The following is a 24,896-nucleotide window of genomic DNA, read 5'->3' as shown; positions in this document are numbered from 1 at the left end:
GTTTGTCTTAATTGTCTTCAGAAGCACGCTAGTCTATTACTTCTCTTCCTGGTACTGATGCTGTAGCTATTAACCATTTATTGCGTAAGAGACCAGTCTCTTGCTCTCAGGCTGATATTTTGATGAGTGGGGCAACCCTTGCTTATATACGAGTAACAATTAAAGAGCAATACAGACTGGAATGCAATTAAGTGCCCAAATATGTGTGGCTCAAGGGCAGGGATCACCAGCCTTTCCCCTAAAACGAAACCTGTGTGGCTGAGAAAAGTAATGACTGTTCCGTGCTGGCGGAGCCCCTTGTCCCTCCCTCCCACACGTACACACCTTTATCTCAGAGACACTTGGTTCTTCCCCACCACCCCCCCCCACCCCCCCGAACTTCTTTGGCTCTTATGCCTTCCTCCCTGCGTCTGAAAGCTCGAGGAGGGAGAATGGGGGAGGGGGGCGTGCCGCTCGCTTCCGTACTGATTTCTGTCCCTAGCAGTCTGGGGGAGGTGCTGGGTGAGCTGCCCCAGTCCAGCTGCAACCAACCCAGGTCCCAGTCCCTGCCCTTTGCTCTCCTGCTTTTCAATAAGTCCCGAGGCTCTGGGGGGGGTGGGCGTGGGAGTAGCCCTAGCTGAGGCTCGGAAGTCTCCCTGGGCTGCTCAGGGGGCCCCAGGCGGTAGCCACGTTCAGATTCTGGCTCGAAGCCAGGGGAGGGAGCTTGGGGTAAGGGGAGGGCCCTGAGGGAGGGGTCAGACTCCTTAGGAAAGAGTTAATGGGAGGAGGGGGAGGGGATTGGACGGAGAGACCGAAGGGAAGACTCAGGTAGGAAAAGAACCGAGGAGGGAAGCCTGGTGGGGAGAAGGGAGCCTGCAAGATCAGAGGGTCAGAGTTAGGGGGCTTCCCCCTGCTGCACCCTCATCCTAGGGCCGCCAACTTACATCCGCGGCGGCGACTTTCAGTTTCATTTCCACGGACCCTCCTGCCTGGGCCGCAGCCGCAGCCGCCGCCGCGATGCCCAGTAAGTTCAGCTGCCGGCAGCTTCGGGAGACGGGCCAGTGCTTCGAGAGTTTCCTGGTCGTTCGGGGACTGGACATGGAGACAGATCGCGAACGGCTGCGGACCGTTTATAACTGGGATTTCAAGATCAGGTACGGGCCGGCCCAGTCCCCGGCCCAGATTCGCGGGCCCAGCTCGCCGCCACGACCCCTCGCCGCGGGGCCACCCTTCCCGCCCCGGGGCGCGGAGGGACGCAGCTCCCCCAGTGGCGCAAGCCGGTCCCGGGGCGGCGCAGACCTCCCCTCCCGCGCCGTGCCCACGCCCCGCCAGCGCCGCCCGGAGCCCGCCCGCTCTACCCGGCCGGGCCCCTGCGCCCAGTCCCGGCGCAGAACCGCCCGCGCAGCCCGCGCCCCCCGCGGCCCGGGCCCTGGCGGGGAGCGGGGTCCCGCGCCCACGCGCCGCTCGCGGGGCCGGGGGAGGGGGGGCGCTCGGCCTGGGGGAGGGGAGCGCGAGAGGGGGCCCAGGCATCGCGGGACCGCGGGAGGGAGCTGCTTGCGGCTGGCGGCCGGCCCTGGCGCGGGCTCTGCGGGGACCCCCGCCCCGCCGCCGAGGGGCTGCTTGCCGAGGGGGTCCGCTATCCCGGGGAGCCGAGGAGACCCAGTGTGGGAGGGAGAATCTCCGGCAGCTCGGCAAAGAAGAAAAGGGCTCAAACTATATACGCACCAAACCTCCATTAGCACCTGTGGCTTCTCCATGGAGACCCAGGGCCAGCCTCCTGGAGGCCTTTCTCACCCTGTAGCTGCAGGCTGTTTGGGCCCCCTTGTTGCTATCGAAGTGAAAACCAGACGCTTCGTTCTGGCAGACCACAGAATTGTGCTTCAGAAACACCTATCAACAGGCTGCAGCCTTGGGCCGGAACACAGTTTAACAGGGATAAATGTGAAGACTTACACAAATACATGCGGGGTGGTGGGGATTTCGGCTTCCTAACACACCTCCTGAAAAAGGCTGTGGGTTTCAACAGACCAAAAGGCCGGTATGGCTGCCAAAAGAGTCCAAGAAGTGTTAGACTGTGTTAAGAGAAGTGTGGTTTTGGGGGGGGGGGGGGGGACGAAATAGTGACTCTCCAGATCACATCTGGGTTGTTTGTTTAAATCAATAATGAAATGTCCCATTTTAAGAGGGACATGAACAGGCTCCAGCAACATCTGAGGAAGGGTCAGTGGTTATGACCCGTTTTATGCCCTCACCCCGTGCTGGGCTTTGGGGAATGGAAAGGTGAACAGTACAAGATGCCAGGGAACGAGAGGCTTTGATAGGCCTGCAGTATGCATCATACAGAATACTAGCATAGATGGTAAAATAACGCGCGGAGTATAATAGAACTAGGAAACATGTCAAAGAGAAGTAAGCAAAGAGCAGGTACTATTGAGAGGCATTATCAACAAGCCACATCCGTGCTTTCACCTGTGTTCCCCAACACAAGTACAGGTGCCTTTGAACACAAGCCAGCTACTTTGGGCTCTGAAGGAATGTATTTGGATGCTTGTTAGACCGGTAGGAAAGACTTTATGGAGGACTATTGCAGTAGAGTTACTGTAGTAGAGGAGAGAGTGCTCTACTCCCAACACGGCAAAGACAGCTGGGAATTGGTAGTTGTCAGCCGAGTGAGGGGGTCAGTGGACGGAAAACTACTAAAGACATATTAAGAGGTGGGGGGCAAGGTAGAGGCCTAATTGAGAATAGGGTTCAGAGGAGCCCGACTGAAGTTTGGTCAAGGAGAGGGGTCTCTGTCAGCTCTCAACGAAAGCTACACAGTATGTTCCAGTACTGGGGAAGATGTTCTGTCAGACTGCATACAGAAAACCACATATAAAGTACATTATGGGTGAATTTAAGGGATTTCAAAAGTAATTTTATTATGTGCACTTGTTTTTTATGCAAATAAGATACCATTCCCCTGGAATTATTAGGGAATTTGGTGTTTTCTTATGCAAATAAGAATACTCCTGTAGTTAGTAGGGAATTCAATGGAGAAGGACACTGACCTTGGCCTTGAAGGATTGACAGTGAGGAGGGGGAGGGAAACAGCTTACGTGCTGATTCGTATTCTGTCACGAAACCCAGTCAAAGACTGAGGGGGGGCCTGGCTGGCTCATTCAGCGGAGGATGGCACTCTTGATCTCAGGGTCGTGAGTTCGAGCCCCACATTGGGAGTAGAGATTACTTAAAAAAAAAAAAAAAAAGACAAAAACAAAAAACCTGAGAAATGTTTGCCTTGAAAAGAGAAACATTGGAGAGAACAAGGCAGTAATCCTTGAATATTTTGAAGTCTGTCGTGGTGGAGAGGATTATGCTTCCCTGTCACTTCAGAAGGCTGGGCTAGCTTCATTCAACATGTTCCCCTCACCCTCTCCATACCAGGTGGAGATTTCTATTACGATTATAGAGAACTTTCTTACACATCCTTTAAACCCAGACAGGAATGCTGTGACATCAGCCCTCATCTTCCCAGTGGGAATTCATGGCTTCTTCCTTTGGGCTCTCAGAGCTCATTGTTCACAGCCAGGTTATAGCCCCATTGCACTGCCTTGCGTTGGAGCTAGTGTGCGACCAGCTTCCCTGATCTGAAGGCGGGGATAGGCTTTTCCTCACGTTTGCACCTTCCTCAGTCCCCAGCATAGAGCCAGGGATGTAACAGATGCTCTGTAAGTGCTGGCGGAATGGAATTGAATTAGTAAGTACAGTTGATCTACAAGAGAATGGGCCACCAGAGAGCTATTGCAAGTCACACACACACACACACACACACACACACACACACACACGGAATTCTAGGGAGCCTTCCTACACTGGGAGGGGTGCATCCCTTCCAGCTAGGGTATTTCAGGATGTTGCATCCTCTACTGCTAACTTTGGCCTTTTCCCATCATTCGTTATTTAGCAAAACATACTTAACGAGGCTCTGCTTGTGCCTGTGCCTCGGTTCCTGCCTGTAATCACAGTCTAGTGGGGGTGGCAGATGTGTAGACAAACATGTAATACAGTACCTTAGGGGCTGGGAGAGTGTTTGGATAGCTGGAGTTCAAATCCTGGTTGGCCATTCACGAGTTTGCATTTTTTTTTAATGTTTATTTTTGAGAGAGAGAGACACAGAGTGGGAGTGGGAGAGGGGCAGAGGGGGGGGGGGGGGGGAAACAGGGCTCCATACTCTGAACTCTCAGCACAGAGCCTGACGCGGGGCTCGAACCCATGGACTGTGAGATCATGGGCTGAGCTGATGTCAGATGCTTAACTGACTGACTGAGCCACCCAGGCGCCCGGAGTTGCATTGAATTTTGAGCAACTATCTAAATTTTCCTGTAACGCATGTAAAAGAATGCCTTTCTCTCAGGGCTGTGTGTGAGGCCAGAATGAGCTATCACAGGTAAAGCCCTTACCATGTGTAGCATGTTGCATGGGCTTTGGAAGTGGTAGCTGTCATTAGTACAGTGATGGTTAGGAGGAACGACTGATGTCAGGAAAAGTTTCAAGAGAAGACTGCTCTTGCCTTAGGCAGGAGACTCATTCTTTTCTTCAACAAATTTCGGCCGAATGCTTCCTGTGAGCAAAGCAAAACAGTGTGAGTCGCTGTGGATGCAGAAGGAGCCTAAGGAAGGAGGTGGCAATGAAACATAATTATTTAATTACTTTTGTGATAAGTGCTTAGAACAAAAGGTCCAGTACTCTGAGAGTATGTAACTTGGACACCCAACCTCGGAATCAGAGGTTTCTGGGAGAAAGTCATGTTTAAACAGAATCTTGAAAGATAAACGGGAGTTCACAGATGTTAAGGGGCAAGGGGACAGCATTCCAGACCCAGAGGGAGTAGCACCCTAAGGGCTTAGGGTGAACTCAGTGGCCCTGATGGGAGGCCAGAGGGAGGCAGGGACTAGATGGGGCAGGACCTTGCCAGCTGCAGAGAGTCTTTTGTTTGTTTGTTTACTTTTTAATCTTAACAGAAATAGGAAAGCACAGATCGTTTCCAAGTAGGAGACTGATGGATTAGGGGTTTTGGAAAGATCGTTCTGTCTCTGGCATGGAGAAAGGCTGTGTGTTTAGACTTCTATCCACAGTAAAGAATACATTTTAGTTGGAAGCCTGGGACACAGCTTTCATGGAACAATGCATACCCTAGAAACCATATATAGCCTCACTCCCTGCCCTCTGATGTTTTTATTCTGTTCCACTCCAATTTTCTAAAAATCCTGGTCTTGACCCACTAATGAGAGTTGCAACCCACAGTTTGTAAAACACAGAACTAGATGTCCCTTTAAGATGGCTGCCAAATTTGATAGTATGTTCTGAAATACCATTCTTCTAGCCATGAGACTTTCCTGCACTGCATCTGAAAAGATTAGTTATTGTTCACTGAACAAACAGCAGGGGCCAAGGTCAGGGCGTTACAGACCAAAGATGTCCACAGTGGCAGGAAAGTCTAGAGAGGAGTGACAGTGATACAGTGGGAAGGGCTGACGTACACTTAAAGAGGGATTGACGTCAGAACCTGTGCCTCAGTTTCTTCTCTAAAATGGGATGATGATAGTTACTACGTTGTTGTGAGGATTAAATGAGATAATGCTTACGGGTACTTCAAACAGCACACAGGAAGTGCTCAGTAAACTTTTCCTGTTGTTGATGGTGTTAATTAACTGTGTTTGCATTATCCCAGTTATACAGAAGATCCGTGTGTGCCTTGTTAAAAGATTAGACTTCATCTTGTAGACTGTGGAGTCATAAAGGGGGGCTGTGATCCGACTTGTGTTTGGTAATGACTCCTGCTGGTTTAGGGGAAGAAACACAAATGACTAATAAACAGAAGGAAAGATCCTTGACTGTGTTAGTGATGAGGGGAATGCTATTTAAGCAAGATATCATTTTTTTGTTTATCAGATTGTCAGTGATCGAAAAGATTGAAGATTTCTGATGTCAGGGTCTGGAAAAAGGGTATTCTCAAATTTTTAGTGATTAACATTAAGTTTGTACAACCTGTTTAGAGGACAACTTGGGGCACCTGGGTGGCTCGGTCGGTTAAGCATCGGGCTTTTGATTTCGGCTCAGGTCACGATCTCATCGTTGTGAGATCAAGCCCCGCATTGGACTTTGCACTGACAGCTGCTTGGGATTCTCTCTCTCCCTCTCTCTCTGCCCCTCTACCTGCCCTCTCGCTCCCGCCCCTGCCACTCGCGTGTGCGCGCACTTTCTCTCTCTCTCAAAACAAATAAATAAACTTAAAAAAAAAAATAGAGGACAATTTGGCAGAACTTGCCAAAGTTGTGAAGAGTCATTCTGTTTGACCCAGAAGTTTATTTGAAGGCATTTGTCCCATAAATCACCGACTAGTACAAGAATTTTTGTGCATGGGTGGTTACTGTATGTAACCTTTGAAAAAGCCAAGCATTATAGGCACCGAACTATCGCTGGACAAACAGTTAAACACGCCCCCTGCATTCCTACTATGCAATCCTTTGCAGCCATCCAAAAGAGGGAGGTGACTTGGTAAAATGTCCTGGAAGGAAGTCCATGGTGGTGAAGAGGTCTGTTGCAGGAGAGTATGTGCAGCAAACAAAACACTTGAGTGCTTAAAAAGTTTTCGTATGTATAGAAAAAAGTCTGAAAAAATACACATCAAGCAGTTAAGCTGATAGGGGGGAGTGAGGGCCCTTAATGTTCTATGTTGGATATTTGTGTTTGAAAGTTTTTTTATGCTTTGGATGACCACCCTTTCACTTACCTCTGTATGCACCCATACTTCCATCCCACCTATGTCAGTTGGCCCCCATGGGATCGTTACACTATATCCTTGTTTATTGTGGGTCCCTCTCCATATCACCATCCCAACTCCCTTCCACATTCTGCCCCACACTCAGGACACTCAGCTATCAACTGGGGTGTTTTTTGGGTTGTTTTATTTTAAAAGGATCATGTTTTATGCGTTTTCAACATCCTGCTTTCTTACTCAACAAAACATCACGGAAGTCATTCCCGATCATGGTGTTCCCAACATTTTATTATGACAGACAGACTTCAAACACAAAAGTTGAAATAATTGTACAGTGAATACCCATATACCCTCACCTAGTTTTTTGTTTGTTTGTTTGTTTTTTGTTTTTTTGTTTTTAGAGAGAGAGAGTGTGTGAGCAGGGGAGAGGGACAGAGGGGGTGAGAGAGAATCTTAAGCAGGCTCTGTGCTCAGCGCATAGCAGACACGGGACTCGATCCCATAACCCTAGGATCATGACTTGAGCCGAAATGAAGAGTCAGAGTCTCAACTGACTGAGCCACCCAGGCACCCCCTAGATTTCTTAGTTAGTATTTTGTACATCTGCCCATTGGTCCGTCTTAGTGTTTTCGATGCATTTCAAAGTAAGTTACAGACTTCAGTGCAACTTACACCAAACACGTCTGCATGATTATTACTAACTGTAGGTGTTCAAAAATTAAGTGTAACTTCTAGATAGAAGTGGACACATTGGGGGCACCTGAGTGGGTCAGTTGGTTAAGCGTCTGACTTTGGCTCAGGTCATGACCTCATGACTCTTGAGTTCTCTGACAGCTCAGAGCCTGGATCCTGCTTCAGATTCTGTGTCTCCCTCTCTCTCTGCCCCTGCTCTATGCACACTCTGTCTCTCTCTCTCTCTCTGACTCTCTCTCTCTCTCTCTCTCTCTCTCTCAAAAATAAATAACCATTAAAAAAATTTTTTTTAAGTAGACACATTTTAATTCTACCTTTCCATACACTGTGTGTAGTCCCTATCGAGACACAGAACATGACATCACCCCAAATTTCCTCCATCTTTCCTAGTTCGTCCTCACCCTTACCCCACCCAGAGGTACCCACCACTCTGATGTTTTTTGAGACTGTGCCTGTCTGGAACTTCATTTAAGGGAATCAGGAGGTATGCACTCTTCTGAACGCCATGTTTCACTCAGCATAATGTTTTGTTTGTTTGTTTTAAGTAAACTGTACCCGAAATGTGGCGCACGAACTCACAACCCCGAGATAGTCTACTGCTCTACCAACTGAGCCAGCCAGACGCCCTTCAGCATAATGTTTTTGAGATTCATCCATGCCTTGTGTATGGCAGCTTTTTATCACTGAGTGATATTTAAAAAAATTTTTTTTTTTTACATTTATTTATTTTTGAGAGACAGAGCACAAGTGGGGGAGAGGCAGAGAGAGAATGAGACACAGAATCCAAAGCAGGCTTCAGGCTCCGCGCTGTCAGCACAGAGCCCAACGCGGGGCTCAAACCCACAAACCGTGAGATCGTAACCCAAGCAGAAGTCAGACGCCTAACCGACTGAGCCACCCAGGCGCCCCTGAGTAGTATTCTTCATCTGAATACAAATCAGTTTGTTTATCCATTCTCCTGTTCATGGATGTTGTTTTCAGTTTGGGGCTATTTCTTTTTTTTTTTAATTTTGTATTTAAGTAATCTCTGCCCCCAACACAGGGCACAAACTCACGACCCCGAGATCAAGAACAGTCACATGCTCTTTCATCCGAGCCAGCCAGGTGCCCCTGTTTGGGGCTATTTTGAATAAAATTGCTGGGAACATCCTTGTACCTTTGGCTTGGGGATATACCTAGGAGGAGCATTGCTGGGACACAGGGTAAATATACGTTTATTGTTATTTTTAAATCTTAGGCAAGTTGCTTAACTTCCTTTTTTGGTGGTTGGCAGCAAAGTCTTCTGGACTGGTCCTCTGTTGTGACCTTGTCTGGGGTTAGGCTGCTCCGCCTTCCCTAGTTCCTGTCTGTTTCCTGAGCCCGTTTCTCACCTTCCCAGCAATTTATTGGTAACTAGCTTTTATCACTTAAATCAGCCATAATTTATTCTTTTTGCTTACAACTAATAACTCCAAATATACACAGCCATCTGACTTCAGCTTAGATCATGATCTCACAGTTCGTGGGGCCACACTGAAGGTGCGGAGCCTGCTTGAGGTTCTCTCTCTCTCTCTCTCTCTCTTCCTCTGCCCCTCTCCCACTCTAGTGCTCTCTCTCAAAAGTAAACAAACACTAGTGAATGAATGGATGATTAAATGAATAAATAAAAGTGGTGTGACCAGGTCTTCATGCATTTTACTTCCTTGCCACTATCTACCTTCCTTTATATATGTTTATTTCTATGTGTATTTATTACATGTATATATATGTATATTTATATATTATTACATGTGTCTCCAGGTTTGGACAGTATGTATAAAATATGTAAACGTTTATATAAATTATATATATATATTAGACCTATAATAATATATATCATTATATAATTATACATGTCCACGTGTGGACCGTGTATGCAACCTGACATGTAATGTTACAGGCCCCTGCACAGCAGTGCTGTGTGCCAGCCAGCAGTTTAGTGCAATGTCCCCTCCTTCGTTTTTTAATAAAAGAATAGTCTGGAATTATTTGATATTTCTTTCACTCATTCTCCCAGCAAGTATTTTTTAATAAATACCAGTGCTAGGTCTATACTAGATATTATATAGTTCCTTTTTTTTTTTTTTTTAAGTTTATTTATTTATTTTGAGAGAGCCAGAGACAGCGTGAGCAGGGGAGGGGCAGAGAGAGAAGCCCAAGCAGCACACAGCCCGATGTCGGGCTCGAACTCATGAAACCACAAGACCGTGATCTGAGCTGAAACTGAGAGTCAGATGCTTAACCGACCCAGCCACCCAGGCGCCCCTATACTTGCATTTTTAAATTAAGTTTAATCTTTTTAAATGTTTGTTTATTTTGAGAGAGCAAGCAAGCGAGTGTGCGAGTGGAGGGAGTGGCACAGAGAAACAAGAGAAAATCGCAAGCACGCTTCCCACTGTCAGCACAGAGCCTGATGCAGGGCTTGAACTCAAACCTTGAGATCATGACCTGAGCCAAAATCAAGAGTCGCATGCTTAACCACCTGAGCCAGCCAGGTGCCCCTATAGTTGCATTTTTTTTAGTGCATTTTTTTTGCACACATAATATTCTTTTCATTTGAAATCAGAATATTGCAGCATATGTTTAGTTTTTTGCAAAACAGACCTTTTTCTGAAGTGATCGTACCAGTTCATACTCCAGCTGACAATGCATGAGTGTTCTGGTCTGTCCTTATCCTTGTCAACACTTGGTGTTGTCAGCCTTTTAAATTGTAGCCGTCTGTGTGGGTGTGGTGCGTTCTTTTTCATTGCTGCCTAGTATTTTCCATGCTGTGGGTGTTGACAATGTGTTAACATCTCCCTATTGATGGGCATGTTTTTGTTTCCAGTTCTCGGCCCCTGTGAATACCTCTGCAGTAAGCATCCTTGCACATGTCTTTAAACACAGGTACTTTCCTTTCCATGGGATACTTTCCCAGAACTGCAGTTGCTGAGTTAAATACCTGTGTTTCAGAGATGTTAGGAGTCCTCACCAGATTGTTTTTCCAAAAGGTTGTCATATTTCACCTTTCCAGGAGCACTGTGTGAGAGTCCCCTTCTCCACATACACACAACAGCGATCCATGTTATGGCTGTTTTCCACTGTTGTCAGTCTGATCGAAATAAAACAGTCCTTCGTTTTGACTTTAATCTGCAATTTCTCTGCTTTTGGAACATCTTTTCATCTGGTTATCTCGATGTGTTCTGTAAGGTGACTATTCAGTTTTTCTACTGAAGTCTTGATCTTTTTTCCTAGAAATCTAGGTGACTTAGATGCATAATATAAGAACTAGGACTTTTTTCCAACAGCTACGTACTAAGTTTCTGGTTAGAAAAAAATTATTTTCATTATGGCTGTCACCTTAGACCAGGGAGAGGTGAGTTTGGGTAGTGGTAATAGTCACGGGGCATAATGTGAGAAAACACTTAGGTGGTAGTACCCATGGCAGAAGTTGTGAAACTTGCAGAGTTGAGTTCCTTCTGCCAATGTGCCCAGGCAGAAGTTTCCAAAAATAGATTCCATGTGAAAATTTTGATCTGGCTTCTTTTAAAGGTCAGATGCTGGCCATCTTGGGCCTCTGTCCCCTGCTGGCCACATCTGTCTGGAAACGATGGAGATTAACAGTTACCCCCTCTGGACAGGGCATGCACTCTTGGGTTTGTTCGGCTCTCTGAGAGCCCTGTTTCCTCCCCAGCACTACCCTGAGAGCTGGCTGCATTTCAAGGCATCTCCACTGTTGTCTTCCTTTTTTTTTTTTTTTTTTTTTTAAAATTTTTTTTTTAATTTTTTTTGTTTTTAATTTTTAAGAGAGAGAGAGACAGAGAGTGAGCAGGGGAGGGACAGAGAGAGAGGGAGACAAGGAATCTGAAGCAGGCTCCAGGCCCTGAGCTGTCAGCACAGAGCCCGACGAGGGGCTCCAACTCACAAACTGCGAGATCATGACCTGAGCCAGAGTCGGATGCTTTAACGACTGAGCCACCCAGGTGCCCCTCCACTGTTGTCTTCTTAAGTGGAGTTATGAGGGACGTGAGTCCTTAACACTGATGGCTCAAAAATGGTACTATTCAGGTGCTCGGGTATCAAAGATGCCTGGGGAGCCTGGCTTCTGTTGGCATTTGAGTCAGTGCTCGATCTGTGGAACCTACCAAGCAAGGGGCCCTGGCGGATGACAGTGACTCCTCCTGATTTCGGTCCCTTTATGACTGGACCTCCCGGCAGTGTTTGAGCCTGATGCCTGGTTTTGAGACTTCTTCTGATTCTCCTCCCTCTCTCGGGGCTTCCTTCTCTGTTTTGTCCTCCTCCCTGGGTTGTCCTGGTCTCAGCTCTTCTCAGACTAGTCACACTCCCTGGGGAGATTCCAGACACTTCCATGGTTATAACTACCACCTGAGGACTCCAGAATATCAGGCTAGACTCAGGCTTGACTTTGGCCTGAGTTCTCAGTTTCCAACTCATGGAGCCAGCTGCCTCTGGACCACAGGAATCTCGAACTGAACATACCAAATACAAATGTCATGGTCCTCCCTCCAACCTCCTCCTCCTCCTCCTCCTCCTGCCTTTACCTCCTATCTCAGAAATGGTTCTGGAAGCCAAGCCATTGATCTGAGTTTTGTCCTGGACTCCTCCCTCTTCCCAGCTTCCATTCCCCCTCCTGTCCGCCACCAGATTCTGCTAATTTTACATTCTAAGTATTATCAGATCTGGCCCCCTCTTCCGTCCTTTCCACCACCTCATTCAGGCCCTTGTCATCTTTTAATTAGACTGTTACAATGGCCTTTTTCTAACTGGTGTCCCTGCCTACAGTCTTGCCTCCAGCAAATCCATCCTCCAATCCTGATGCCAGAGTCATCTGAAATGCAAATATGATCTTGCCACTCCCCTGCTTAAAACCCACCAGCCTCGGGGCTTCTGTAACCACAGTGTAGCCTCTGCTGTGGGCTGAAAGTAAGTTGTTACTACTCCTACTACCACTGCTACTGTTAGTCCTACTATTACTACTAATACGAATACTAATAATAGTAGGTGGCATTTACTGAGCATTTTCTGTTATGTTCTCAAATGATTTATTACCTTTTTAAAACAAATCAGAGCTGATTCACAGTCTTCTGAATAGTATCACTCTCATTTGCTTGGGGTGAGGAGGGAAAGGGGCAGAGTGACAGGCAGGGGGCACCAGGGAATTGTCCAGACCATAAATGATCTTGTTACACGCCAGTGAGTGACCGTGCTGATCCAGCCGTAATAGTTAAATAGGGATTACCATGGTTCTTATGAGCTAGGATTTGCTTTCATTCCCTACGACGCATTGAGGGAGGGTGGTCAGCCGTCCAGATCTGGAGTATGTCACGTGTGGGGGTGTCCCCGGCTCCTGGGTGCCACTAGAGGAAGACCGCTAGCCTTCAGGGTCAAGTCTAGGCTTCCTGGCCTGGCATGCAACACTGCGTGACCTGGTGCCTGTCCATCTCTGCTGCCTCCCATCACCCCTGTCCCACACTTCACTGTAGCACAACCAGACTGTGTGTGATACTAATCATAGCACACCTTACGGAGATCTCCTTATGTGCCAAGCACTGGGCTAAGTGGACACTGCAGTGCCCGTCTCCATGTAACCCTCATAACAACCCCCCCGAGGTAAGTTTTCATTGCCCCCATTTTGTAGGGGAGGAAAGTGAGGCTCCAAGAAGTGGAGACCCAGCTGGTGGCCGAGTGGGAGGTTGCCCTGTGCCCCCAGCTCTTGTCCTTGCACGCCCCTCCACCTTGGCTTACCCTTTGGCTCCCTGTTGTGTCTGGTAGACACCCGTTCACTCTCCAGGACTCCGTTCTGTCCTGGGACAGCCTGGCTCGGTGCCCCTCCTTGGCCCCAGGCTGCCCTGGAAACCTCCTTGGCCGCGCCCCCGGCAGGACGCCAGGATTGAAGCGTTCAGTCTGTGCCGGGCTCTTACCTCATTGAACCCCCGGCTTCTAGCGCAGTGTGTGGCACATAACAGGTCTCTGTAAGTGTTGAGTTGACTAAACTGAATTCCAGGCACTGGACTTTGAGGTTATTGACCTTCTGACCAGTTTTCCCTGTCTTCACCTTCTCTAGGCGCAAAACCAAGCTATTTGATCTCTGGAGAAGGATCCTTTCCCTTCCTGCTTGGGTTCCATCCACCTGCACCCTTTGACTTCGGGTGGAAACTGCTGTCTGATCAGCCACATTGCCCACACACCCTGGACACCTGTGCTCTCTCTGACCCCTCTCTCCTTCCTCACCATCAGGCAGGACCCCAGGTCCACCCCCTCTGAATCAACTTATTTGGCTTCCCCTTAACCTTAGCTCTTTCTGCCACGTCATTTGTATCTCTTTTTCTGTCCCAAATAGTTTTTCCCCCCAAAAAATCTTCGTTCCTTTCTCTCTCTTCCCTTAGTCCTCCAAATCACCAGCCCATGACTGGGCTGTTCTCCTCCGAAACACACAGTCCACAACTTGCTGTTTAAAACAGTCGTATTTTGTCTTGGGAAGTCCTATTGAATTCCCTTAAAACATTAACAATTCCTGTGACCCCCCCCCCCCCAGCCTGAGTCTCTGTCCCTGGGTCCTGTCCTGTTGCGCAGCAGGGCTGGTGTGTCCCACATAGAGCGACCCACAGACACCCTGCCCTCCCGCCTTCCCCGTTGAGCTGCCTTCCCTCACTTCCCAGTCTCCTCTGCTTCCGGCAGCTTTGGGACCCCTGCCCCTGGCTTCTCCTCCATGCTGTATGGAATGAAGATTGCAAATCTGGCCTACGTCACCAAGACTCGGGTCAGGTTCTTCAGACTCGACCGCTGGGCCGACGTGTGGTTCCCAGAAAAAAGGAGAGTGAAGGTGGGGTCAGACATCAGCAAACACCACAAGTCACTGCTAGCCAAGATCTTTTACGACAGGTGTGTGTCTGTATGTGTGCATGCACGTGCATGTGAAAGAGGGTGCAAGGACACAGGGGTCAGGGTGTCGGGGAAGCCATCTGGCTGAGAGAAGAGGGGGTTGCCTCAGGTTGGGGTAAGGCCCCCTCCTTCAAGGAGTGGGGGAAGGGTAGGGAAGGAGCTAGTTGGTCTGGGGAGAGGCGGTGGGATTCCTGAGCTCCACTGGCACTTCGCCAGCCTCCCCTGTCTAGGCCCTTCCTGTCCCAGCCCCCCCTTGACTCCCACTCTCCCCAGGGCTGAGTATCTTCACGGGAAACATGGGGTGGACGTGGAAGTCCAGGGGCCCCATGAAGCCCGAGATGGGCAGCTCCTTATCCGCCTGGATTTGAACCGCAAGGAGGTGCTGACCCTGAGGCTTCGGAATGGAGGAACCCAGCCTGTCACCCTCACTCATCTCTTCCCACTCTGCCGGACCCCCCAGTTTGCCTTCTACAATGGAGACCAGGAGCTGCCCTGCCCACTGGGCCCTGGTGAGCGGGTTTCCACGGGAAAGAGCCTTTAGTGGACGGGGGCTTGCCCTGGTAAGGGTTGCTGTGTCAGGGCTCCTGCCCCGGGGTGTGGCTGCTGGGGGAGTGTGCAGGCAGGGTACTGGTGGGAAGGTCCCTCCCTGTCCTCTCTCACTCATCCGTCCTCCTGCAGGCGAGTGCTACGAGCTCCAGGTCCACTGCAAGACTAGCTTTGTGGGCTACTTCCCGGCCACGGTGCTCTGGGAGCTGCTGGGACCTGGGGAGTCAGGTTCGGAAGGAGCCGGCACTTTCTACATTGCCCGCTTCTTGGCTGCCGTTGCCCACAGTCCCCTGGCTGCACAGCTGAAGCCCACGACTCCCTTCAAGCGGACCCGGATCACTGGAAACCCTGTAGTGACCAGCCGGATAGAGGAAGGAGAGAGACCTGACCGGTAACTCCTTTCCTCTCCAACCCGGTCCAGTTTGGGGTGCCCCGCATGAGGGTGGGCACCTTGGGGAAGAGCACAGAGCCAGAACCAGGGCCCCCTTTCCTAACTGAGTTCGTAACTCCTCTGGGCCTCAGAGATTTTTTTCTGTTCGGGAAGGAAGTTGCAGGTGAGCCTGAAAAAATGTTAAACATTTTTGATTGTATGATAGATTGTCAGGCAGCCTGTGTAGACCTTTCTCTCTGTCTTTTTTACAGCTTTTTTTGAGATAATTCACATACCGTACTATTCAGGTTCTCAGTATATTCACAGATATGGGCAACCACCACCACGATCCGGTTAGAACACTTCATTACCCAAAAAGGAGCCCATACCCTTTTGCTCCTCATTTCCTCCCAGCCTTTTTTTTTTTAATGTTTGTATTTGAGGGACAGAGAGAGGGAGAGTGAATGCGTGAGCAGGGGAGGAGCAGAGAGACAGAGACAGAATCTGAAACAGGCTCCAGGCTCTGAGCTGTCAGCACAGAGCCAGACACAGAGCTCAAACTCACAAGCAGTGAGTTCATGACCTGGGCCAAAGTTGGACACTCAACCGACTGAGCCACCCAGGTGACCCCTAGCCTTTTTTTTTTTTTTTTTTAAGTTTATTTGAGAGAGAGAATAAGAGTGTGTGCAAGCAGAAGAGGGGCAGAGAGAAAGGGAGAGAGAAAATCCCAAGCAGGCTCCATGCTGTCAGCACAAAGCCCAACTCGGGGCCCCATCTCACAAACCGTGAGATCATGACCTGAGCCGAAATCAAGTCGGATGCTTAACCTACTGAGCCACCTGGACATCCCTCCCTCCCAGCCTTAACCACTCTGCTTTCTGTCTCTATAGATTTCCCTATTCAGATATTTCATATGAATAGAATTTTTTTTTAATGTTTATTTATTTTTGAGAGAGAGGGTGCAAGCAGGGGAGGGGCAGAGAGAGGAGGACAGAGGATCCAAAGCAGGCTTTGCACTGATAGCAGAGAGCCTGATGTGGGACTCGATCCCACGAACTGTGAGATCATGACCTGAGCCGAAGTCCGACACTTAACCGACTGAGCCACCCAGGCGCCCCTCATATGAATAGAATCGTATATTCTGTGTGGCATGGCTAGGTGTTTATGAAATACTGAGCTAGAAAAGTGAACGATAGGCAATTGTGCTCTTTTTGTTAAAACTGTATGTATGTAATACAAATTGACAGAAACCTGGAAGTTTAGCTATCAAAAAGTTATTGGTTATCCCCGGATGGGGAGAATGTTATGTATTTACCCACTTATTTTTCTCTAATGAGCATGTATTTTTTTATATCCATATTATTTACACATATGGGTGTTAAATATGTGACTTTTGGAAGTTTCCATGAATAGTACTTTCCAGAAATGAGAATTGGGGTGAGCATCCTCATGGAGTAGTGAGTTCTGCCTCCTTGTACAAAATCTGCCGACCCCCTTCAGCAATAGTTTGTGGAAGGGCTTCGGGCATCTTCCAGGGAGGAGCCTTCTCCACCTCTCTGAAGGGGAGGGATCTCTGAGTTTGTGACCACTCTTCTTCCCTGGCTCCTGCAGCGCTAAGGGCTATGACCTGGAGCTGAGCATGGCGCTGGGGACATACTACCCACCCCCTCGCCTCCGGCAGCTGCTCCCCATCCTTCTTCAGGGGACAAGTATCTTCACTGCCCCAAAGGAGATTGCTGAGATCAAGTAAGAGACACCCTTCTGCCCCACCTCATGCTGCTTTCTGTGTCTCTCCACCCCCATCCCCCGCCCCATCCCTCTGTCCTCAGCCTCCCATGCCCCTTCCCTTCCTTCCCGTACAGAGCACGCACCTCGTGCTGCGCACCATTCAAGGTGAATTCTTCACATGAGGGCCTTGCTCATTGCAGTAGGGAGAAATGAGCATTTATCTTATAGTTTCATGTAGCGACGAGTGCTGTGAAGAACTCTACCAAAGCTAAACTTTCGGGGAAGGGGAAGGGTTGTGCTGTCTTGCAGAGGGCAGTTAGTGCTGCCCTCTTTGAGAAGGTGACATTTGAGCAGACAATGACACATGAATGAAGTGAGGGTGTAAGCATAGGAGTTATCTTAGCGAGGAGAATGTTCCAGGCCCCAGAATCCATGGTATAAATGCCACGTCAGATCTGAGGTGGGGGCAGGGGCGTCGGAAGGACGGAGAGCCAGGATTCCATTCTCTGAGGCCTCTGACCCCCCACCCACTTCTCTGCCCTTCTGGTCCTCCCTGATTCCTGGTGCTTTCATAGTCCCAGAGCCACGGATGGGAGAGGGTGGATGCTCCTGGGTGCAGGGGTTGCCTGACCCATCCTGTCCCTGCCCCCTCCTGCCTGCCCAACCATCACCGCCAGGGCCCAGCTCGAGACAGCCCTGCAGTGGAGAAATTACGAGGTGAAGCTCCGGCTGCTGCTGCACCTGGAGGAGCTGCAGATGGAGCATGACATCCGGCACTACGACCTGGAGTCGGTGCCCATGACCTGGGACCCCGTAGACCAGAACCCCAGACTGCTCACACTGGAGGTCAGGGCTCGGATCCTGGGTGGGGAGGGTGGGCTCGAGTCAGCCAGCCTGAGAGTAGAATGCTGTTCCTGCCCCCAGGGGGCTCAGCAAGGAGCAGAGAGCCCAAAACAGGTGTCAGAGCAGGCTGATGGGGAGGACCTGGGTTTTAGTCTAGACATTGCTACCACTAGTTGTGTGGCCTTGGGCAAGTCCCTTGCTCTCTCTGGGCCTTTGTTGCCTTATCTGAAAAGCACAGAGCTGGCCTAGATCCCTTTCCAGATGTCAGATGCTGAGTGTTGTACGCATAAGCCCAGAGTTCCTGCACGCAAGTGCTGAGGAGGGCAGCTGGTGAGAGAGAAGGGGGTGGGGGGCAATCAAGGAACGATTCCTGCAGGAACTGAGTTTTGAACAAGGATTCAAGGGCAGAGCGGGAACTGAGCTGGCCAAGAGGGCACACGGATGGGCTGAGAATCGTGTCCTGGAGAGTTTCCAGGACTGCTGGGCTCAGCTCTCTCTGTGCAGCTCGGGCAGACTGTCTCCTTGCTCATCCCAACTTTTGCCCTGTCAGGCGGGAGAGGAAAGAAGCAAAGCTCCCTGGGTCTTGGGATAGAAGGACAACGCTCAATCCTTGTCCCTCACAGGCGGTCTGGAGACCTAGGGGTCCTCCAGTAGCCATCCCTGGGGATAGAAGCTTGCTTATGTCCACCCCCCATAGGTTCCCGGAGTGACCGAGAGCCGCCCCTCAGTGCTGCGGGGTGACCACCTGTTTGCACTTTTGTCCTCTGAGACACATCAGGAGGACCCCGTCACCTACAAGGGCTTTGTACACAAGGTGGAATTGGACCGTGTCAAGCTGAGCTTTTCCATGAGGTGGGTGTTGGGGGAACCATGAGCTGCTAGAAGGGTCTACAAATGTTTCTTAGGCCAGAGGAGCTGATTTGTTTCTCCCTGAGACCAGTGGGACCCCAGGGATTGAGCAGGAAGCTTTTCTTCAGGGGGACCCTGAGATGTCTCAGTAGCTTCTTCTGGAGGGATTGCATGACTGTCTTGAAAAGAGAGTGGAGCCAGAGTAGATGCAGAGAGATGCCCTCTTACTGGAGCTTTTCCTTCCTCCTCCCTTCCTAAAGCCTCCTGAGCCGCTTTGTAGATGGGCTGACCTTCAAGGTGAACTTCACCTTCAACCGCCAGCCCCTGCGGGTGCAACACCGTGCCCTGGAGCTGACGGGGCGCTGGCTGCTGTGGCCCATGCTCTTTCCTGTGGCCTCCCGTGGGGTCCCGCTGCTGCCCTCAGATGTGAAGCTCAAGTGAGACTGGGCATGGGTGTAAGGGGGGCCACTTGGGGTGTGGGGCGTGGGCGCTGGAGTCAGGGAGGCCTCCGGGACACCAGGTGACGTCATGTTTCTGGTTCATCTGCCAGGCTGTATGACCGCAGTCTGGAGTCAAACCCTGAGCAGCTGCAGGCCATGAAGAACATCGTTATGGGCACCACCCGTCCAGCCCCCTACATTATCTTTGGGCCTCCAGGCACTGGCAAGACTGTCACCCTGGTGGAAGCCATTAAGCAGGTGGGGCCTGAGCATAGACCTGGGGCCGGTGCTGACTCCCCCAGGGACCAAGCAGTGCCCAGATTCTGGGTGCCTCCAGCTTCCTGATCGCCCCTGGGCTGGCGTCAATGGTCTGTGTGGCATTTGAACATCGTTGTGCAGGGTGTGGGGTCCCACGTGACTCTTGGAGTCACCAATCATGTTTCAGCCACCGTAGATTCTGAATGTTTACTGTGCCAGTTTTCCAGCAGTGAAGTGCTTACTTGGACTAGCAGAGGGTTGGGGGGGTCAAAACTCGCCTTTTGTGTCCCTGCTTCCCTCAGGTCCGGGAGACAAATGCCACCCTGTGCCAACCTGAGTCACAACCGAGTCTCTCCCCCATCCCTCCCCCTGGAGCCAGAGAAGCTGCTTCCCACACTGTGCTTGTCCCCACCCCAGGTGGTGAAGCACTTGCCCAAAGCCCACATCCTGGCCTGCGCTCCGTCCAACTCAGGAGCTGACCTTCTCTGCCAGCGGCTCCGGGTCCACCTGCCCAGCTCCATCTACCGCCTCCTGGCCCCCAGCAGGGACATTCGCATGGTGCCCGAGGACATCAAGGTACCTGGAGAAGTGTGGAGAGCCAGGGGAGGGCAGGTGCTGGGCTGCTCAGGGTAGATGCTCAGGGCCAGGAAACTAGACCTGGATTCGGATACTCGCTGTGTGAGCTTGGATGGGTCAGAACCCCTGTTTGGTTGTCTGTTTCCCTGTGTGGGAAGTGAGAGAGAGAAAGAAAACTGCCTGGGGGGCCCAGAGCCAGAGTGAGGGTGAGGATGGACAGAGCCAGCTGATTTCTTCCTCTCTCTTCACACCCCGCAGCCCTGCTGCAACTGGGATGCGAAGAAAGGGGATTATGTGTTTCCCGCCAAGAAGAAGCTGCAGGAGTATCGTGTCTTAATTACCACCCTCATCACGGCCAGCAGGTGGGAAGTGTGTGTCTCTTAATCATGTGTATAAGTAAGGAAGTAGCGGGCTGGAGAGATGGGGAAGAGTGGTGCCTGGCAGTGGGGTGAGGGGCCAGTTTGGGTGGGCTTTCAGGTTTGCCAGTTGGGTACCCAGATATGACCCCTGCTTGGCCTGACGCCTCCCAGGTTGGTCTCAGCTCAGTTTCCCATCGATCACTTCACACACATCTTCATCGATGAGGCCGGCCACTCCATGGAGCCTGAGAGCCTGGTGGCCATAGCAGGTGAGGGGTTCAGGGTGGGCTGTGTGCATGCCACCCTGCATGGGGTTGGGGGGTCCCACCGCTCACCTTTCTCCCACGGCACCCTGCCTCTCAGGGCTGATGGAAGTCAAGGAAACAGACAATCCAGGAGGGCAGCTGGTGCTGGCAGGAGACCCTAGGCAGCTGGGGCCCGTGCTGCGCTCCCCGCTGACCCAGAAGCATGGCCTGGGGTACTCCCTGCTGGAGCGGCTGCTGACCTACAACGCCCTGTACAAGAAGGGCTCCAATGGCTATAACCCCCAGTTCATAACCAAGCTGCTGCGCAACTACAGGTACTCCCGCACCTTCACCTCGCCTGCAATCTGTGCCTTCACCCACTCTGTGCAGCCCCCGCTGGAGGCTCCATCCTGCAGTCCTGTTGCTCAGAGGCTGTGTGATGCAGGAAGACTATGATCTGGAAGGTCGGTGATCTCCATTCCAGCCCCATCACCGCTACTCATTGGCTCTGACTTTGCAACTGACTTCGCTCTTGAGCATTTTGCTTATCTGTGTATCGGGGGATTGTCCATGGTTCCCAGACACTGGGATGTGTCTGGTGTGGGTCCCAGATGAAGGGTCGAGGCAGTCCAAGGAGAAATGAGAAAAATAGAGACGATACAGTTTTTCAAAAAGCTAATTGTTACTCAAATCAAAAAGTATACTTGCTTTACTCAATGAATTCATGTACCTAATGATGAATTCCTAAGTTCTTAGGAGTTCCTTAGATAAGTCCACTGGGAGTTCAATCTATTATTACTTCTGTTTTTAGATTTAACACATTATCTCATCAAATAATGGCAGTAGTAGGTGATGGTTGTTTTTGTACCATCCTTCCTTGGCAAAATTGAAACTTGAGAACCTCCCCATTTCTTGCGTGTTTTTTTTTTTTTTTCCTTTTAAATCTGCCTGGCCTACGGACCACATGTGCTCAGGAAGCACATTTGGTTCTGTGCACATTTGGTGCAGTGAACAGTGCCTAGCAACACGCTGTAGATCAATGAGTCCACCGTCCACTTGGGCGGGTGGCAAGAGGATGTGTGGACCCAGAGCAGGTGGAGCAGGGGACCCCAAGGTCAGGGCAGAACTAACCTGGCCCCTGGTCTTGCTCTTCCTTCCTCCTCTTGCCTCCCAGGTCTCACCCCACCATACTGGACATTCCCAACCGACTCTATTATGATGGGGAATTGCAGGCCTGTGCCGACGTCGTGGACCGAGAGCGCTTCTGCCGATGGGAGGGTCTGCCTCGACAGGTGAGGCTGAACCCGGCAGGGTCAGGCTGCCACCCCTGTACCCCAGCTTCCCTCCTACCGAAGGTGCAAGGTAGGAGGAGCCTCTGAGTGGAAGCCACAGGCTTTCACCTTGGCCTGGGATCCCGCATTCCCTGGGTGGGTTTGGGGTGGGAGGGAAGGGAGGCCTGGCTGAAGGTTTCCCCCGAACCCGTATCCAGGGCTTTCCCATCATCTTTCACGGCGTAATGGGCAAGGACGAGCGTGAGGGTAACAGCCCATCATTCTTCAACCCTGAAGAGGCTGCCACAGTGACCTCCTACCTGAAGCTGCTCCTGGCCCCCTCCTCGAAGAAGGGCAAAGCCCGCCTGAGCCCCCGAAGCGTGGGCGTCATCTCTCCCTACCGGAAGCAGGTCAGGCCCTCAGTTCCTCTCAAGGATGGGACCCCCCCCCCCCCCGAAGGTACCCCCTTCATAGCCAGACGATTAGGTGGAGGTTCTAGAAGCTCAGGTCTCTGCTAGCCCTGTCAGACGAGCTCAGAGGTCAGCTGTCCCTCCCTCTCTGCCCCCCAGCTCCCCGGTCTTCTGCCTGGCTCCCTCTTACACTGGGGTAATGGCATGAGAGAAAGGCACCTGTCCTCATCTTCCAGGTGGAAAAAATCCGTTATTGCATCACCAAACTTGACAAGGAGCTTCGGGGACTGGATGACATCAAAGACTTAAAGGTGACACCACCGTTTCACATTTGCTCCCTGCCTTCGGTGCCCCTGCACTTCCCCTGCTTCCAGAGAGCTCTTCTGGCACTCCAGCCTGTGTTACTGCCCCGCCCTGCCTTCGCTGCCTAAGACCCAGTGGGGCTCCCCCCAGGCCTCACTCCTGCAGATCCTGGCTTGTCTATCTGGGGCGGGACCAGGAAACACCACACCGGATTCTTGATGCTTTTGATCAGGCTGGTTTGAGGCCTATGCCCTACGGATAAAGTCCAAACTCCCTGCCTGCCTGACCTGTCATGTGATAGTGTCACAGCTCACCATTCCCACCCTCTGAGTCAGACAGTGCTTTGACTCAGGTGGTGGTTCTCAACACTGGCTGCAGATAAGAATCACCTGGAAAGCTTCTAGCACCACCGGTGCCAGAGCCCCACCCGGCCAGTGAACACAGCTATCTGGGGGCAGAGCCAGGGCATCGGTATTTTTTATGGCTCCTCAGGTGATCTAACGTGCAGCCGCGGTTGAAAACCAGTGCTCTAAGATTTAAAGGCTTCTCCCTTGGAGATTCCAATTTAGGAAGTCTGGGTTGTATATCTTTAACAAGTGTTTAGTGACTGTCTTTAGGGAAGTTTGAGAACCACTGCTCGGAGTTCCTGTGTCCTTGCAAGCGCGTTTTCTTTGCTTAGAAGAATTTTAGCCCACACCCCTTTAACTGGATCCACCCTTAAGCTTCCAGGGCATCCTCCCGTTCTCTCCTATCAGGACGCTCACTCCCTCCCCTGTGACAAATGCCCGGTGCCGGCATCGGCCTTGCCTTGGAGCTCGCTGGATCGGGAGCTCCATAAGGCAGGGTGTGTGTCTGCTTCCCGAGCCCTGCAGGCCCTGTGTCTCGCCCTCCAGGTGGGCTCCGTAGAAGAGTTCCAAGGCCAAGAGCGCAGCGTCATTCTCATCTCCACCGTGCGGAGCAGCCAGAGCTTTGTGCAGCTGGATCTGGACTTCAACCTGGGTTTCCTTAAGAACCCCAAGGTTTGAGACCTGGCGGGTGGAAGGAATGCTTCCTTCCTTAAGGCCCTTCCCTCCCGTGACCCTACCACTCCTTCCTTTCAGAGGTTCAACGTGGCTGTGACCCGGGCCAAGGCTTTGCTCATCGTGGTGGGCAACCCGCTGCTCCTGGGCCATGACCCTGACTGGAAAGTGTGAGCATTCCTACCCCATGATCCCTCTTGGTGGCCACAACCCCCATCCTGGGGCAGGTGTAGCTCTATTGAGCACCTTCTTGTGGCTCAATTAATTCACAGGTCTGTTCTTCCTCATAATTCCCCACTTAAATTACCCGACAGAGGATAAGCAACTCGCCCAAAGGCGCAGGCCCACATGGTAGGACCAAGGCTTAGCCTCGAGCCTCTGCTGGCACTCCTCAGCCAGGCCTGTGCAGCTGTGTGTGTGAATGTCCCTGTACCCTACAGATTCCTGGAGTTCTGTAAAGAAAACGGGGGGTATACCGGGTGCCCCTTCCCTGCCAAACTGGATCTGCAGCAGGGACAGAACTTACTCCAAGGTCTGAGCAAGCTCAGGCCCTCTACCTCAGGTATGGCTGGGCCAGGCAGGGGACAGCGCTAGGGGATGAGGTAAGGAAGACAGGCTCACCTCTTTTCTTTCTAGGGCCCCAAAGTCACGACTACCTCCCCCAGGAACGGGAGGGAGAAGACGGCCTGTCCCTGCAGGTAGAGCCAGAGTGGAGAAATGAGCTCTGAAGACACAGCAGACAGCCTTCGCACACCAGCCAAGCCTTAACCGCCCACCTGACCCTGAACCGGAACCCAGCTTGAACCAGAGCCCAGCTGAGCTGCCCCTCCAGAAGGACAGGAAGGCTGGGGGAGAGAGTTTACAACCCAAGCCATTCACCCCCTCCCCTGCTGGGGAGAATGACACATCAAGCTGCTAACAATTGGGGGAAGGGGGAGGAAGAAAAACTGAAAACAAAATATTGTTCTATGCAAAAGCCTCCTTGTCTCCTCAGCCTGGCCCCCTCTGGCCTTGTGGCCTTCCCAAGCTCTCCAAAGCGACCCCAGAGGGGAGGGTGGGACCATCACACCCTGCCCAGGGCCCTACTCCTCCCAGCCAGAGAGGAACCCAGCCCCCAGGTCCAGGGGAGGAAACCCAGTGGGAGGCCACAAGGAAGCCACCCACAGGCTTCTAAGTTTAGCCCCTGCTCCAGACCACTCCCCTCACCCGCCTCCGAGGCCCAGAGCCAGGCATGACCTCATCCTTTGCTCCAAGACTCCGCCCTGCCTGCCCGGGAGTCCTGCCTTTGCAGACCGGGGGCCAGCCTGGCAAACAACTTGGGAGAGATGGGACTCTCGGCTCACA

The 24,896-nt window shown here is 51.3% G+C and overlaps 1 protein-coding gene across 3 annotated transcripts; it reads left to right on the top strand.

Annotated features, from left to right (window-relative positions):
• Positions 1-608: 608 nt before the first annotated feature.
• MOV10 (Mov10 RISC complex RNA helicase) lies at positions 609-24,528 on the top strand. 3 transcript variants are annotated; one of them, XM_019457852.2, is made up of 21 exons: positions 609-708; positions 910-1,133; positions 14,132-14,335; positions 14,609-14,844; positions 15,014-15,272; positions 16,863-16,997; positions 17,657-17,825; positions 18,520-18,674; positions 18,932-19,108; positions 19,222-19,369; positions 19,787-19,945; positions 20,204-20,307; positions 20,476-20,573; positions 20,668-20,884; positions 21,724-21,841; positions 22,039-22,230; positions 22,467-22,541; positions 23,427-23,552; positions 23,634-23,722; positions 23,993-24,114; positions 24,189-24,528. In XM_019457852.2, the coding sequence occupies exons 2-21, from the start codon at positions 997-999 to the stop codon at positions 24,278-24,280; spliced, it is 3,012 nt and encodes a 1,003-aa protein (XP_019313397.1). In that variant the 5' UTR covers positions 609-708; positions 910-996; the 3' UTR covers positions 24,281-24,528. The 3 variants fall into 3 exon arrangements, with proteins under 3 accessions (XP_019313397.1, XP_019313396.1, XP_019313393.2); XM_019457851.2 differs by lacking the exon at positions 609-708 and adding an exon at positions 713-807; XM_019457848.2 differs by lacking the exon at positions 609-708 and adding an exon at positions 743-807 and having other exon boundaries at positions 945-1,133.
• Positions 24,529-24,896: the final 368 nt, after the last annotated feature.

This window comes from Panthera pardus, unplaced genomic scaffold (assembly GCF_024362965.1).
Source record: "Panthera pardus isolate Hobbes unplaced genomic scaffold, ASM2436296v1 HiC_scaffold_11, whole genome shotgun sequence".
NCBI lineage: Eukaryota > Metazoa > Chordata > Mammalia > Carnivora > Felidae > Panthera > Panthera pardus.
This window is presented reverse-complemented; position numbering and strand designations above follow the sequence as displayed.

Bases quoted from the DNA above. Each gene is read 5' to 3' on its own strand.
- MOV10 (XM_019457848.2), top strand. From the start codon at position 758: ATGGGAGGAGGGGGAGGGGATTGGACGGAGAGACCGAAGGGAAGACTC. The intron at 16,998-17,656 runs GTAAGAGACACC...CATCACCGCCAG, and splicing joins AAGGAGATTGCTGAGATCAA to GGCCCAGCTCGAGACAGCCC. The intron at 19,946-20,203 runs GTACCTGGAGAA...CACACCCCGCAG, and splicing joins TGGTGCCCGAGGACATCAAG to CCCTGCTGCAACTGGGATGC.